Here is a 15,666-nt window from a genome sequence, read left to right as displayed (position 1 = left end):
AAACGTTCCTGTGCGGCCACCAGCCGGCTGCAGCCGGGCCTACTGCCTCGCCGAGGGCCGGGACGGGGTGCAGCGCGGGGCCGGGCCCGGGCAAGGCCTCATCCTGGCGCGCCCGAGCTCCGGGGCAAGGACAGGCCAGGCGTGAGGACCGAGGCTTTCCACACCGCAGGCGGGTTTCCAGCCAGCGTCAGGCTCGGCTGGGTCTGAGCGGCGAGCGCGGGGGCATCATGCCCGGGGCCGAGGCGGCGGCGAGGGCCGGGCCCCGCTCGCGGGCATGGAAACCTGTGCCTGTGCCTGTCCCGGAGCCGGCGCCTCATGGGGCCGCTGATCTCCTCGCCCCGCCTCAGCGCTTTACCCGCCGGTGCAGGGGCGAAGCGATCCGAGCTCCTTCCCCTCACGCCGCAGCCTCGGCCGCCCCTCCGGAGCAGCAGGGGGCGCTGTGGGGCGGGCCCGCCGGGCGGGGGTTCCGCGGCCGCGAGCGGAGCCGCCGGGAGCCGACCGGCGCCGGCACGGGCACGGAGACGGGAGGGGCCGCAGGTGGGTAGCGGGGCCGGGGTGGGCGCGGAGGGCGAGGCGAGCCGCGCCGCGGACGGCAGCCGCCCCTCTCGGCACGGGTAGGCGAGGGCCGCCGCCGCGCTGCCGGGGCCCGCTGCCTGTGTACGTGGCCGCCGGGCGTGGGATGGCGCCGGTGCCCCGCTCTCCCCGCGCCCAGCCGGGCGCTGCCTCTCCCCGCGGGGCCGGTCCCCGCGCAGAGGCCGGCTGGCGCCCGGAGCAAGAAAGCGCTCGGGCGGGCAGCGGACTCCCCGCACGCCTCACTCCCGCCCGGGGACCCGGCGCGGCCCGCCTGGCTCTGCCCGCGGCAGGGGCTGCCCCAACGGGCGGCCGGGAGGACTCGGGAAGGACTCGGGGAGCCCGGCCGGTCCTGCAAGCAGCGCCTGGGATGAGGCAGCGCGAGCCCTGGTGGGACAATGGCAAGCTGTCCCTGCGCCTCGGCTGTGGGCCGGCCGCGGGGCGGAGGGGAGACGTAAGGTCCCCGGCTGTGGGAGGCCATGGACTTCCGAGCTCCGGGGTCGCATTTGAGCTCAGTCCTTCGAGCTGCCCGAGAAGCACCCACGAGCTGCAGCCCTGCAGGCAGGGATCTTCTTCTTCTTTTTTTTTTTCTCTAGACTTGCGGCCCAGCCTGGCCCCGAAGCGGTGCACTTGAGAGCTGCCCGTCCCGTGCCGAGGGGAACAGGAGCCGGGTCTGTTGTCTCGGCTCCCTGGCTGCTTTGCAGGCCCCAGACTGAGGCTACTTTCATGCCTTGGTGTGCCGCTTGCTTGCCCTGCGCGACCCCCCCTCTTTCTACCTGTAACACTGGTGTCCCTGTTCCTTCCCAGCCTTGGCGGGGAGGGCAGGGCCTGCCGCACTGAGTCAGCTCTCAGGGCCTGGGAATTGCTAGCGCAGGCACATAGAGAGCCATTGTCCCTCCATAGCCTCCTCTTCGCAGCCACTGTGGGAGAGCAGAGCTGGTTCTCCCCCCGTGGTGGCACAGAGGGGGCTGGCCGGGCAGCAGCAGGCACGCTGATTGGAGATGGCTGCTTTTCAGTCTCCGTGAAGTCAAAGGGAGACGTGGCCCACAAGTGTATCAACTGACCTCGCCATTTATATCTGACTTCTGCAAAAGCTAATGGTATTTCTGCACTCTTCTCAGGAAGAGTGTCATCAACAAGGGTTACTTCATACAAGCAAGCCCAGGAGCACACGGGGAGTTTCAGCCCCACGTGCCTGCAGCAAGCCCTGATCTTGCATCTCCAGCTTGTGATGACTGCCCCAGCAGCAGGAGAGGTGACAGGGTGGAGCTGTCAAACTGCCTTGTCTACGGGACAGAATAGGAAGCAGGCACAGAACCCCACCCCCAGCTGTTTGTGCTTCTCGGTGGGCTGGGAATTTCTGTGTCCTTTAACTCACAGAAGGGAGATTTCAGGGTGAAAGCCAAGCCTTGGCTTCGGTCAGGGCATTGGACTCCAGGGGCCTGGCCACAGCAACTGAGGATAAGAAAAGCCCCTCAGGCCTTTCCCAAGGGGAGAAGAGGTTGATTGGGTAGGACTTGTTCAGGAAATGACAGGGGACTTTCTTGCCTTTAAAGCCTTAAGTTTGTAAGTCTCTGAGTTTCATGTGAGGGCTACTAGAAGTCACAGCTGTATTATTTTGGGGCCAGGTACACCTCACAGGGCCTAAATTCCTGTGACCCAGAATGGCAGAGAGAAGAATTACTAGGACTCCAGTTCCTAGTATTCAAAAACTCCTTTGGGGACTATTAAAGATGTTTTAAAGCTGGCTGGGTCACCACCTGGGGCTATAGATGAAAAATATCAGCTCTATCATCTCGGATAATCCTGGTAAAGTCCCAACCAGCCAGCTGGTAGGAAAGATCCTTCCCAGCCTTGCTCATTGGCTGGGTCTTGCCAAGCGGGTGAACCCTGGTAATTTCCTCTGAGCTGTGGGGAGTGCTTTGGCATGTTCCCTGAGCCTTCCTCACCGCTCCTGCACTCACCTGGTGCAGCCCAAGGGGGCAGCTCTGAACCCGTTGCTCTCAGAGGAAGGCTGCTCTGGCCACAGGCTTGAAACAAGAGCTACTAGGTTGGAGTCCTTTTTTTTTTTTTTTCTTATTCAGTGACCTTTTTCTCCCCAGGAGGTGTGCTAAAGTTTAACCTAAAACGGCGAGGTGCTCCTTGCCTTTGGAGTAAGGGCGTTGTCAAAATACAACAGTGTTCAAACATTCTCTCCGATCCTGGATCCAGATTTCTAAATCCACATGTCTCTAAGCCAGAGCAAACACCCTTAACAGAAGCAAACAAATGTCTGGCATATGTTCTTCAACTCCAGAGGGCTTTTCCTGCTCCATGTGCTGGGGTGGGAGCTGCCTGCTGCCTGCTGCTGGGGAGCAGGCTGGGTGGCAGGTGATGCAGGCACACGGAGCAGAGCTGGCTGTGTACGTAGGCCACCCTTCCCCTCTCTGCAGGTTTTGCCTTCCCCTCGTGCTGGCTCCCTTCCCTATGATGGCTACTGGTGAAGAGATCCTCCCTGCCCTGCAGGACTCGTGGGGGGACTTCTGGCTCTTCCGTTTCTTTGTTAATGCTGCTGGCTACGCGAGTATCGTGGTGCCGGGATTCCTCCTCATCCAGTACTTCAAGAGAAGGAATTACCTGGAGACAGGTAAGGCCAGGAGTTTGCCTTCCACATCCTGTGAGCTTTCTGCATCCCTTCAGTTAACCCTGTTCAGGGCTGATGGGTTGTTTCCCCAAGCTGCTTTGTCAGGCCAGGCTTGAGCAGCTCGCAGAGCCATATCCCAGAGCTGTCTAGGTGCTACCCTGAAACACATTTCTTGGAGGCCCTCACCCCAGCAGACATGGAGGCTCAGTAAGGAGGAGAGGTTTCACCGCTGGTGTGGTTTGTGGTGTCCAGGCTGTGCTTAATTGTGTCTCTGTGTTCTCTTACCTCGTTCAGGCCGAGGCATTTGCTTCCCTGTCATCAAATCGTGCGTGTTTGGCTCTGAGGTAAAGTCTGTACACCAGGAGGATGGCTCCCTGCCACCCCGAGCGGAGCCCACAGAGACCTCTACAGCCCGACAAGTCTTCAAGCTGCTCTTCTGTGCTGCTGGCCTACAGGTAGGGGCCCCGTGTGTGTGGCCATCCCACTCTGGGAGGAGGAAGTAGGCAGGAGGCCCCTGGCCATCAGTTCCTTGAAGACCAAGGATGCAGTGCTGTCCTTGATCGGGGCAGAGTTGGAGGCTGGGACACAGCCTCTCAATGGGGACAGTCCACCAGAGCTGCTGTGTCACCTCTAATGGCTGTGGAGGTCTGTTTAGCTGGTATCATCTGGATTGGACCTCCTTTCCATCTGATCACTGTCCTCTGCAGCCATGGACAGGGAAAATCCCGTGATTCAGCACATTGTTAGGACTGCTCTTATTCTGACCCTCATGTCAGATCAGCAGATAGTTTGAGCCCTCTAATCTCCCAGGCTCTCCTGGATCACTTTCTGGGGCTCATGTGTCCTGCCTTGATGGATTTGATTGGAATGCTAGAGAGAAATACTGAATTCGGCTACAGATAAACAGAAATTTTTAATCTTTGTTTCCCTCAGTCTCAGCTGCAGCCTGAGCATCATAAAGAAGGGCAGCTTTTGGGGTCTGTGAGGACTAAAAATAGAAACGTGGGCATTGTGATAGAAAAACCCATGCATCCCATGGTCAGCAGAAAATACCCACTCTGGCTACTGTCCCAGCCCATCCAGCGTTGCTGCGGGTCACCAACAAATCCTTCCAGCTCTCTGTGCCTCAGTTTCTTGGGAGGGGATGTGTGGTGAGGGAAGGCTGTGTTGCTTCTGTGAGGGGCTTGGTACTGCTGCACCAGAGCTACTGGAGGTGACAGCAGGGCAGCGATCATCCTCAGAGGACAATTTCCTCTGCTGGGTTTGAAACTAGAATTGATCTGGGTGGAAGAATTGGGCTCAGAGAGCTGGAAGTGAAAACCAATGCAGAGGCCGACGGGAGCAGTGCCAGGACCTGCTGCAGGGAGCTGGCAGCACAACTGCAGCTGCGCATCAGTAACGCTCCCTGGCGCTGTCGCAGCGGGCAGCTCAGAGCGCAACCGCTTCCTGCCACGATGTTTGCCCTGCGGACTCCTCTCCCTTGCAGAGGCTGCAGGCCCTTGTTTGGGACAGGGTGTTCCTGGTCATGAGCCTGTGGGACAAGGGGTTCCCTCACAAGCGGTTCAGGGGTGGCCCCATTTCCCAGTGTCTGGGGGAAGCGTTGCTGTGCAGAGGACGGGGCGATGCTGGGGCAAGCCAGAGTCTCCTGAAGCCTGTTCTTCCCTTGGTGGCTTTCAGCTGCCGTCATGGGTCCTGACTCCCCCCATGCTCCTCCTGCTTTACAGGTCTCCTACCTCACCTGGGGCGTGCTCCAGGAGCGCGTCATGACAAGAACATATGGTGCCACTGAGACAGACCCTGGTGAGAAGTTCAAGGACTCACAGTTCCTGGTGTTCATGAACCGCATCCTGGCCTTCACGGTGGCCGGTCTGTACTGCGCCCTGACCAAGCAGCCGCGCCATGGGGCTCCTATGTACAAATACTCCTTTGCCTCCCTCTCCAACATCCTCAGCAGCTGGTGCCAGTATGAGGCACTCAAATATGTCAGCTTCCCCACCCAAGTGCTGGCCAAGGCCTCCAAAGTGATCCCAGTGATGATGATGGGCAAACTGGTGTCACGCAAGAGTTACGAGTACTGGGAGTACCTGACGGCTGCCCTCATTTCCGTGGGGGTCAGCATGTTCCTGCTCTCCAGCGCTCCCAACAGGCACGTGTCCACCGTCACCACCTTCTCAGGCATAGTCCTCCTAGCCGGCTACATCATCTTTGACAGCTTCACCTCCAACTGGCAGGATGCCCTCTTCACCTACAAGATGTCTCCGGTGCAGATGATGTTTGGCGTCAACGTCTTCTCCTGCCTGTTCACGGTGGGCTCGCTGCTGGAGCAGGGGGCCCTGCTGGAGTCGCTGCGCTTCATGGCCCGCCACTCGGAGTTCACAGCCCACGCTGTGCTGCTCTCCGTGTGCTCTGCCTGCGGCCAGCTCTTCATCTTCTACACCATCAACCACTTTGGGGCAGCCGTCTTCACCATCATCATGACGCTCCGCCAGGCCTTCGCCATCCTGCTCTCTTGCCTCATCTACGGGCACACTGTCACAGTGGTGGGCGGGCTGGGCGTAGCCGTTGTCTTCGTGGCCCTCTTCCTGCGCGTCTATGCCCGCAGCCGCATGAAGAAGCGCAGCAAGAAGCTCCCGCCCGGTGAGCCCCCTGTACAGAAGGTCTAAGGAGCCAGGGCCGTGGCATCGAGGCCGTGCCTGCTGTCCTGCCTCTGGGTGGGAGGACTTGCTTCATTTCTCAGAACCTGCTGAGGAGCAGGGCAGGGTATGGATAGACTGGACCAGTGACTCGCTTTTCCACCTGCTTTGCCTGGGGAATGGGCTGGAACAAGCCCAGGGCATAACCGGGGCTGCCCCACCTCCAAACCTTTCCATTTGCCTTAAAAAGGTCAAAGACTTCCAGCCAAGGCATGAGCCTGGGGGCTCCCATCCTGGGGGAGAACTAGCGTGGGGCTGCTAGTGCTCCTGCCCCACCTGTCTGTGGCTTGTCTCCAAAGTCACTGACGAACCACAGGTCTCTTCCCTGGCACTGCCTTGCCTCTGGATAATGCTCCTCCACTTCTGCCAGTACTGCAGAGTGTGAGGAGGAAAGGGCAAGCAAAACACTAGCTTTCTTTTTGAAACACTTCCATGTGAGGCAAGTCCCAAGCTGAGCCTGTCCTGAGGGGCATGAGTGCTTGTCCCCAGTCCTGAGAGGTGCTCCGGGCAGTAAGGACTCCCAGCCTGCGTGTCCCTGGCCTGGGCTCTGCTGTGGGAGGGCACGCTGCAGTGAAAGCTGCTACCTCCCCCTTTGGTTAATCAATTCCTTGCCCCTGCCCCGAGACATTTTTCTTTGCCAGGCCAAGGCTGATTTTTTTGCAGAGGCTGGCCATTGTGGTTCCCAAGACTTGCTGAGTTGTTGTAGGTTGCTTTTTGGTTACATCCGCTGCTGTCACAGGCCAAAGGCTGTGCTGCCCAGCAGCCCCAGCCTGGCCTCAGGCCATCTCAGTGCCACAGGTTCTGGGCTTTGTAGTTGCCATTCAGAGAAGCACAAACAACCCCTCTTCTTCCTGCCAACTGGAGGCCTTGGCCTTGCTTTCCTGGGGCCTGGCCAGAGCCTCCCAGTGCCTGTAGAACTGAGAGATGGGGCAGAGCTCCACAGGCAGCAGGGAGAGGAGGGAGCAGGCAGCTGTGTCCCAGGCAGCAGGGGAAGGAGCAGGGAAAGCTGCTCTTCCCCCCTCAGCCTGGGTTTTACTGGTTAACCCTTTTCTCCTCAACACAACCTGACTGACAAAGCAGCAGGTTTTGGTACTTTTGAAAGGCAACTTTTTTTCTCTCTTTTTATTTTATTAAATTAAAAACATGCTGCATATAGTGCCCTGGGGCTACTTTTTTGAGATTTGGGGGTTTTTTTCCACATACGTGGAAGGAGGAGAGAGACATCCTAAGCTTTCCTGTGTCTCTGCTCTCTACAGGACATTAAAGCTGTCTCACCTTTCCAAACACAGGTGTCTCTGCCTTTGCCCTGAGACAGACCCAAAGCTGCAAGGCCTGACATGAGGTCTTTGCACACACAGCTGGGGACCAGGGAAGCCTGGACTGCTGGTTATGCTGGTGGGCAGGTGGAGGAACCAGGAGCCTGATTCTGTTTTGGCTCCCGGGTTCTCTGCATGGTACAGCTTGGGCAGCCCTGTGGGTGTAGCTACAGCTCATAGAGCTAGAGGGGAGTAGTGCAGAGGCCTGCTGAGCACCTGCCAGCCAGGGCCACCAGTGCTGTGGCAAGGTCCTTGGAGGAGAAGCCCATCCATTATAGGGTGCATCTGCACCAACAAGAGCTGCACCGGGGAGGCTTGGGGCAGGGATGGTACATCCTACTGGTACAGATGGAGGCCTGGTGAAAAACCTTGTCTGTAGTCCTGTGCAGTCTACTCATGGTGAGGTCTGGGGTCAGAGACAGGACTTAAGCCTAAGAGAGCTGGACAAAGGGGAGACTGGGGTGAGGACTGCAAGAGAAACAGAGGAAGCAACTATGCAGAGGAGGTGCTTACACAGTGCTGAGTTAGCATAGTCCAGGCTTCAGAGCACTTGGCTCTCCATCATTTTTACCTGTGCTCCCTTCCTAACTCTGAGCTCTTCAAAGTGCCTGTGCAACCTCCCAGCCTTTCATCCTGACCCTACAAATTCCCCCAGCTGTCTCCATGAGCTGCTGACAGACTCAACATGGAATGGATTTTTTCTTTGGTCATTATGAAAAAAACATCTATCTGCCAGGTTCAGAAAGGGAGACTTTTTTCCAATGTAAATGTAGACTGAAAGACAAAAATAGTGGAAAAGAAAGCCCAAAACATTTTAAGTGAAGAATTGCCTTTACAGGAATTTACTGACCCATTCCTTGGCAAAACCTTCCCGTCCAGAGGGAAATCTCACTTTTAAACAATTTTTTTGTCTCAGAGAAGAAGATACTTTTTAAAAGCATTTGCTAGCTCAGCTGCAGCACTGCCCTTGCAGCTTGCACAGGAACAGGTGCTACAATAGCAGCACAGTGCCTCGGTTTGCAGGAAGTGACTCCAGCAGACTCTTGACCTCTCCTCCCTGCTGAAGATTGCTACAGTCCACTCCCATCGTTGCTGGCCACTAGGCAGCAAGAGAACTTGGTGTCACTTTTCCCTGACAAACCCCCAGGGCCACTGCAGACAAGGGTGACAAACCCCCATGTTCAGGGTGTATGAGCCCAGTGCAAGAGGCAGATGAAATCAGAGGTGATTCCAGGCTTCTGTCATCCGAGACCCAGGCAGAAGCTGGGGGGTGGCCAGATCCTGCCAACCTCCCCAGGGCTGCAGAAGTCCAGAAAGGGTAAGCTGAAGGCAGGAGGAAGGGAGTCAAGTACAGAGCTTAAAAGCTGATGAGAGGTGGCTCTCAGTCTTGAGCAGGCTCCCCCTACCCTGGTCTGCCCTACAAAGGAAGAGGCAGATGGCTCCTGCCACAGCTCCCTCTTGCAGGGCCGCTCAGAGCCGAGCAGAGAAGCCAGCAGCAGGGCAGGCTTGGGCCCTGGCACAGCTCACCCAGCTGACAAGTGCAGGCTGGAAAGGTTTGTTCCCAGGCTGCAGGACTCTGGGTGGGCCCTACAGCTGTAGGACTATGCTGACAGTGTTCTGGGTGCTGAGAGAATGACCCACCTGCACAGCAGGTCCTGTGTCTCACCTCACTCCGCGGTGCCTGGACAGGGAAGCGGTAGAGAAAACAAAGCAGAGCTCTGAAAACCAGCCCAGGCAAGGGAAAGACCAGCAGCACAATACCCTCAGGCCGAGGCTGAGATATTTTCCTCTGTATGACAGGCATGAAACACAAGGGACTCCACCATGTAAGTGACATTCTTCCATACTTTAATTCCAGTAGAACAAAACAACAGGAAAATAACCAAACAGAAAATAATGAAGGCAACTGAAATACAATATCCTGCCCTGGGGGTTCAGGGAGGTAGAGACTCAGAGGAGGGGCTCTCCCACCCCGATGGAATCAGGGCAGTGTTTGATGCCTACTGGGAGAACCCACGGGGGAGGGGAGAAGGAGGAAGGCCAATGCCTCACCTCTGCTCCCCATCAGCTGTTTCCACACAAGCAGAAAGACACAGAACAGGTAGGCCTCAGACTGCCTCAGTCACTCACTACTGACAAACGGGGACTCGTGCCCTCCCATACCCCACCAAAACCAACGCCAACTAAACAAATCCAAAAAAATAGCACCAATAAATCAAGTAGCAGCTGGTGGGAGCAGGCTCCCCTTTCTAAGCAGGCATGAGATAGGGCAGAGGCCTGGCAGGTGAGGGAAGAGGCTTCTTCTCCTACTTCAGTCTACCTCTTCCATGCGGGATGCATCTTCATCTCCTTCCAGGGGAGGGACTTCATCAGCGACAGCTGCACTGGGCTCCTCTGCAGGGACCTCATCTTCATCAATGCCTGAGTGAGGGGAGGAAAGGAAAGATGACGCCTCCAAGTGACACCTGATCCCAGAGGTACAGCCTCTACAAGAGCAGAGGCTGGCTCGTGCCTACAGCTTGAGGGACAGGGCTATCAGCATCCAGTAGCTATGCCACACCACAGCACCTCTTGGTTTACATTTTTAGCTAAATGGCCAATTTGGAAAAAAAACAAGTTGGGTGCAAGCACAAGCTGTTTCACCAGATGGGTCACATCTCTCATTACAAGGTTTGGACATTCACTCTGAAGAAATAAAAAGCCTCAACTTGTCACCTGAGCAGGCTGGTTGCAGCTCCTGGCCTGGTGGAGGGCTGGACAAGCCGACTCAGAGCCCTGAGCCCTCCTGATGTACCTTGTTGCAGGTTCCCATTTGCCCCATGCCACCTTATGTACACAGCCAGCCCTGCACATCACACCAGCACGGCTTGCTCACTGGCCTCCCTGTGTCCCAGGACAGTTACACACTAGCCTGACCAGTTAATAACCTGCTCTTGGGACCTGCTCCAGAGCCGAGAAGATGCACAGACACCTACCAAGCCCCAGTTTGATCATTCTGTAGATACGGTTGGAGTGAGTCTGGGGGTCTTCCAGGGAGAAACCAGAGGACAGCAGAGCAGTCTCAAAGAGCAACACCACCAGATCTTTGACAGCTTTGTCATTCTTGTCAGCATCAGCCTTCTGGCGGAGGGTTTCCACAATCGGGTGGTCAGGGTTGATCTCCAGGTGCTTCTTGGCCATCATATAGCCCATGGTAGAGTTGTCCCGCAGCGCCTGAGCTTTCATGATGCGCTCCATGTTGGCCGTCCAACCATAGGTGCTGGTGACAATGCAGCAAGGAGAGGAGACCAACCGGTTTGAGATGGTGACCTGCCAATGCAGCCAAGGGTTAGCTGAGCAAGGGCCCCACAATCCCCGAGCTGGGTCCAGTCACAGTGCACACGACACCCCAGGTCTCTGCCTCTTGTTCACCTGAGGACACCCCAAAGAGAGATCCTCTAAGCAGCTCCAGGACTGCTGCCCACACTAGTCTGGGCAGCTCAGCCAGCACCTTCAGCACCTGCTGCACGCTTCCCACATTTACCCTCTCCCCTCAATGCACGCATTTGGGTCAGTGCCCCTCACCTGCAGCCCAGCTGCTTAGAGCAAGACGGTGCATGCTGGGCCCTCCAGTCTCCTCTAGTGGCTCCTCTGCAGGAGATGAGAGGCACGCATTGAGCTGGAGCCTTGGCTGCATCACGGAGGACTCAGCCCTCCTTCCTCCGGCCCAGGACTGAGCTCCCTCCCCGCCCATCTCACCTTCTCCACCTTCTTGTCCAAGATCTCCTTCATGAGTTTGCAGAGGGTCTCAAACTTGGCCTTGCTCTCCTCCATCTTTTTTTTCTCCTCCTCATCCTCAGGCAGCTCCAGCCCCTCTTTGGTGACCGATACCAGGGTCTTGCCATCAAACTCCTTGAGCTGCTGCACGCAGTACTCATCAATGGGCTCCGTCATGTACACCACCTCAAAGCCACGCTTCCGCACGCGCTCCACAAAGGCCGAGTTGGCAACCTGCTCCTTGCTCTCCCCTGCATTTGTGGGGTTGGAAAGGAGATGTCAACCAGGTGTAAGAGCTGGTTACAGCACGACAGATAGCACCAGGCACTCGGAACCCTGAGCACAACACCGGCTGCAGCCAGAGCTCCAGGCCAGGTCCTTCCCCAGCCCCTGGGGACGGGCTGTGATTCAGCAGGGGTCACTTCAGAGCTTACTGAAGGCAGACAGACCCACTGGGAAAATTTGCTTTACATTAGGGCTGGCAGGCAGGTAGCCTGCCTGCACCTCTCTAGGGCACAGGGGGCTGTGACTCACCTGTGATATAGTAGATGCTTTTCTGGGTGTCCTTCATGCGGGACACATACTCAGAGAGTGAAGTCATCTCCTCGCCTGACTGCGAGGTGTGGTAACGCAGCAGCTCCGAGAGGCGCTTGCGGTTGGTCGAGTCCTCGTGGATGCCCAGCTGAGGGGAGAAGAGATGCATGAAGCCTCCAGGAGGGGACCCACATGCACTTGGCTACCCTGAGGCACTGCCATCTCTGCCCACTCCCTGATCCCTTGAGTGCTGGGGCTAGGGCAGAGAGACCAGCTGCCCACAGAAGCTCTCTGGGGCATTTGTGAGGTATCTCCCCCAACAGCCAAGCACAGTGACAAGACTGCAACTCAGGCTGATGTGTCACAGGCCTTTCCCTCCTCCAGGTGCAGGATGCCCAGGCTCACCTTCAGATTCTTGGAAAAGGCCTCGTAAAATTTCTTGTAGTTCTCTTTGTCCTCTGCCAGCTCAGAGAAGAGCTCCAAGCATTTCTTCACAATGTTTTTGCGGATCACCTTGAGGATCTTGCTCTGCTGGAGCATCTCACGGGAGATGTTCAGAGGCAGGTCCTCTGAGTCTACAACACCCCGAATGAAATCTGAGCAGGGGAAGTGAAAGGAGGAGGCAGGTTAAGAGCTCTGAGCTTCATTACAGAACAAAAAGTGCTAAAACATTGAGTGCTGCACACCCAACATCAGCTAGTGCCTCATCCAGCTGCCCTGTAGTGGCAGCAGTACCAGAGGCTGTGGGGGTGCCAGCTCTGCACTGGGAGGCTGACGCATGGGGTCTCTTACTGAGATACTCTGGGATGAGCTCGTCGCAGCTGTCCATGATGAAGACACGCCTCACATACAGCTTAATGTTATTCTTCTTCTTCTTGTTCTCAAAGAGGTCAAAAGGGGCACGGCGCGGGATGAAGAGCAGGGCCCTGAACTCCAGCTGTCCTTCCACGGAAAAGTGCTGTGGAGCCAGGAAGGAAAGACAGCTGCCAGGTGCTTCCCTTCTACCCTTTCCCCAAGGATGTGCTGTGAGGAGGCTGAACTGCCACTCCTCAGTGCTGGGGCTGGCAGGGCCTCTAGCATCCCAGGAGCTTGCATTTCCCCCTCCTCAACACCACTGCCATGTGCCAGAGCTCTCTGGCATCCAGCAGGCCCGTAGTGAAAGTTGTGCTTCTCTGAGGACCAACACCCTCCTATCCTGCTTCTGAGCTAGCACAACCAGCTCCTCCCCCTGCATGGGAGTCACAGCACAGTCCAGGTCACCACAAAGTGATCCGAGAGCCTTCATTCCCACTGAGGCTCAGCCATATAGTGGCTCAAGGTATGGACTGGAAAGGGGCCCTCTGTCTCTCCTTGGAAGCCTGGGTGGTCCAGCACTCACCTTGACAGCCAAGTGGTCCTCCCAGTCATTGGTGAGGCTTTTGTAGAACTCCCCATACTCCTCCTGGGTGATGTCGTCGGGGTTGCGGGTCCATATAGGCTTGGTCTTGTTCAGCTCCTCCTGGTCAATATATTTCTCTTTGATTTTCTTCGTCTTCTTTTTCTTGCCTTTGCCTCCCTCCTCCTCCTCCTCATCAGAACCAACATCCTCAATTTTGGGTTTTTCTTCATCTTTGGAGGCTGAATCTTCGTCTTCCTTCTCACTTTTCTCCTCCTCTACCTCATCATCACTGATCTCTTTCTCACGCTCCTTCTCCAGCTGTGAAGAAAGGGATAAGCAAGAGTCAGGTTTAGCCCCAGGCAACTGTTACCAGCAATCCTTTAGTTCCAGATGAGAAAAAAACGGGTGTCCTCCAAATCCCAACAAATGCAACATCTGGAACCAGGGCTTCTCCTGAAATCAGCCCTCAGAATCCCTCCACAGCTCATAAAACCAAAAGCTGCATCTCAGAATATGAGACAAAGGGCAGGAAACCCTTGTCCTTCCACGGCTGGTTTAGATGACCTTCAGCTGCACTAATCAAGTACAGCTGTATATGCAGCATCTGTACCTCCAATAAGCCCCTAGACTCAAGTCGCCTCTGGCTACAGAAGCTCTGAATACCAGTGCTGAACACCCAACAGTCAGGAGCTATGTAAGCTTTTCTGTGCTCCTGCTCCAAACACCACCCACCCATCCCCAGCTTTCCAAGGAGTCCCCATAGCACCCCCCTTACATACATAGAGTGTGATGGGGTAGCCAATGAATTGGGAGTGCTTCTTCACCACCTCTTTGACCCGCCGCTCCTCCAAGTACTCTGTCTGGTCCTCCTTCAAATAGAGGATCACTTTGGTGCCCCGTCCAATGGGCTCACCTATAGTGTGGGAAGATATCAGTGTTTCAGGTCACAGCATTAAGGGCAAAGAGCAATCAGGATCAGCTCTTTGGGTCTAAACACTACTTGATACCTAACACGAATGACTAAATGCAGCAGAGCTCTAGGGAAGACCAAGAAAAGAGATGCTTCTAAGCAGAGGAATGCACTTATTTTTTGACACGATACATACCACGGTCAATTCGGACAGTGAAGGAGCCACCAGCTGACGACTCCCACGCATACTGCTCATCGTCATTGTGCTTGGTAATGACAACCACCTTCTCAGCCACTAGATACGCAGAATAGAAACCCACACCAAACTGCCCAATCATGGAGATGTCTGCACCAGCCTGTGAAATCAGAGAATGTCTGATGTATCAGCAAAGAAAGAGGAGATACCTACAACTTATCCACAGCAACAAGGAATTGGGTCAGCATGTAGAGAAAGAGAGGCAAGTGCCAACAGGCAGCCAGCCCTGCCCTTAGCTCCTCCCTGTTGCTGGAAAGGTGGGGAAGCAAACTCCCGTATGTCACCAGCTCTCACAGCAGAAAAAGGGCTGTGGTTATACTTTAGTGAAGGTCTGGGGCCCAGGACTTACGGAACCTACGTAGCCAAAGGCAACCCACCTGAAGAGCTTCCATAAAGGCTTTGGTACCAGATTTGGCAATGGTGCCCAGGTTGTTGATGAGGTCTGCTTTTGTCATCCCAATGCCGGTATCCACCAGGGTGAGCGTGCGGTCTCTGGGGTTGGGGACTATGTCAATCTTGAGGTCTTTGCCGCTGTCGAGCTTCGAGGGGTCAGTCAGGCTCTCATAACGGATCTTGTCCAGTGCCTAGGAGAGAGGGGGATGCTCTCACCACAGCCTCCCTCCCTCCCCCCAGATGAGCACCAGGCTCTCCCTGGAGGGGACATAAGCCTCTCCTCACGCCCCTGGGCAGAGGAAGGAGACCGCCCTCTGAGAGGCGCGCAGGGCCCGAGCTCACGTCGGAGGCGTTGGAGATGAGCTCCCGCAAGAAGATTTCCTTGTTGGAGTAGAAAGTGTTGATGATCAGCGACATGAGCTGGGCGATCTCCGCCTGGAAAGCGAAGGTCTCCGCATCCTCCTCCTCGCGCTGCACTTCCTCGGGCATCTGCAAGACAAAAAGACAATCACCAGCTGCCAGCGCCAGGCAAGCGGCGGTACCAGCCCCAGCCCGGCCCGGCCCAGCGCGGCGGCCTCACCGCTGCGGGCATGAGGGACCGGCGAAAGAACTACAGCCGCCACCAGCCGAGTTTTATATCTCTGGCGTCTCACTTCCCACCGTGTCCTTCCGCCTTAAAACAGCCATGGCCCCTGACGCTCCGTCCCGGTCCCCACCACCCTTGTAAACACGCTTTCCCCTCCTTCACTGGCCCTGCCTCTCTTCTCCGACCTCTCTAAAGCCGCTGTGCGTTGGCTTCACTGTGGCTTCCCATGCCCCGGCATCGCGACAGATCTTCGGGGCGGGGGGGGGCACAGCAACTTTACCCGTTTAACAAGGGCGGCCACGGTGGAGGCAGGCGCTCAGCTCTCGGCCGCACGCCGCTCCCAGGCCTGCTCCCGCCCGGCACTCCCCGCCGCCCCTCGCCGCCGAGAGCAGCTCTCCGAGCGCGGCGGCCAGCCCCGGCGAGGGACTGCTTTTCACCCCCGGCAGCGGAGGAGCACTGCTGTGTGTAGGGAGGAGAGAAGCAGCGCAACGGCTGTTCCAGCGCAACGGCTGTTCCAGAGGTTTCCGCTGGGGTCAGGGCGCTGTCCTCAGCGCGGCTCCTTTTATTCCCTCAGGTTCGGGCGGGGAAGGGCGACTGTGCGCATCGCGGCTCCGCGTTGCGGCTTTCCCGCGCCCGCTGGCAGCGTGGTGT

At 56.7% G+C, this 15,666-nt stretch overlaps 2 protein-coding genes across 3 annotated transcripts; one reads left to right on the top strand and one right to left on the bottom strand.

Moving 5' to 3' along the window:
- The first annotated feature begins 453 nt into the window (after positions 1–453).
- On the top strand, positions 454–7,172 carry SLC35B2 (solute carrier family 35 member B2). Its single transcript, XM_061991252.1, has 4 exons — positions 454–537; positions 3,003–3,196; positions 3,488–3,648; positions 4,918–7,172. The coding sequence occupies exons 2-4, from the start codon at positions 3,037–3,039 to the stop codon at positions 5,854–5,856; spliced, it is 1,260 nt and encodes a 419-aa protein (XP_061847236.1). The 5' UTR covers positions 454–537; positions 3,003–3,036; the 3' UTR covers positions 5,857–7,172.
- A 1,857-nt stretch (positions 7,173–9,029) lies between these two features.
- On the bottom strand, positions 9,030–15,288 carry HSP90AB1 (heat shock protein 90 alpha family class B member 1). 2 transcript variants are annotated; one of them, XM_061991242.1, is made up of 12 exons: positions 15,010–15,288; positions 14,772–14,918; positions 14,414–14,620; positions 13,977–14,136; positions 13,650–13,783; positions 12,871–13,188; positions 12,285–12,450; positions 11,898–12,088; positions 11,493–11,640; positions 10,941–11,209; positions 10,178–10,511; positions 9,030–9,623 (listed from the first exon to the last, which is right to left on the bottom strand). In XM_061991242.1, the coding sequence occupies exons 1-12, from the start codon at positions 15,019–15,021 to the stop codon at positions 9,514–9,516; spliced, it is 2,196 nt and encodes a 731-aa protein (XP_061847226.1). In that variant the 5' UTR covers positions 15,022–15,288; the 3' UTR covers positions 9,030–9,513. The 2 variants fall into 2 exon arrangements, 1 of the variants encoding a protein (XP_061847226.1); XR_009818291.1 differs by lacking the exon at positions 9,030–9,623 and adding an exon at positions 10,767–10,832 and having other exon boundaries at positions 10,433–10,511.
- Between the last annotated feature and the right edge of the window lie 378 nt (positions 15,289–15,666).

The sequence above is a fragment of the Colius striatus genome, chromosome 2 (genome assembly GCF_028858725.1).
Source record: "Colius striatus isolate bColStr4 chromosome 2, bColStr4.1.hap1, whole genome shotgun sequence".
NCBI lineage: Eukaryota > Metazoa > Chordata > Aves > Coliiformes > Coliidae > Colius > Colius striatus.
Note: the sequence above shows the minus strand (reverse complement) of the source record. Positions and strands in the feature narration are given on the sequence as shown.

What these genes read in the sequence shown, in the direction of transcription:
- HSP90AB1 (XM_061991242.1), bottom strand. An exon ending in CCTTTATGGAAGCTCTTCAG is followed by an intron (nt 14,137 to 14,413) that starts GTGGGTTGCCTT and finishes CTGATTTCACAG; the next exon opens with GCTGGTGCAGACATCTCCAT. An exon ending in TGGACAAGAAGGTGGAGAAG is followed by an intron (nt 10,512 to 10,940) that starts GTGAGATGGGCG and finishes CTGCATTGGCAG; the next exon opens with GTCACCATCTCAAACCGGTT.
- SLC35B2 (XM_061991252.1), top strand. Translation starts at nt 3,037, where the DNA reads ATGATGGCTACTGGTGAAGAGATCCTCCCTGCCCTGCAGGACTCGTGG. An exon ending in AAGGAATTACCTGGAGACAG is followed by an intron (nt 3,197 to 3,487) that starts GTAAGGCCAGGA and finishes TACCTCGTTCAG; the next exon opens with GCCGAGGCATTTGCTTCCCT. An exon ending in TCTGTGCTGCTGGCCTACAG is followed by an intron (nt 3,649 to 4,917) that starts GTAGGGGCCCCG and finishes CCTGCTTTACAG; the next exon opens with GTCTCCTACCTCACCTGGGG.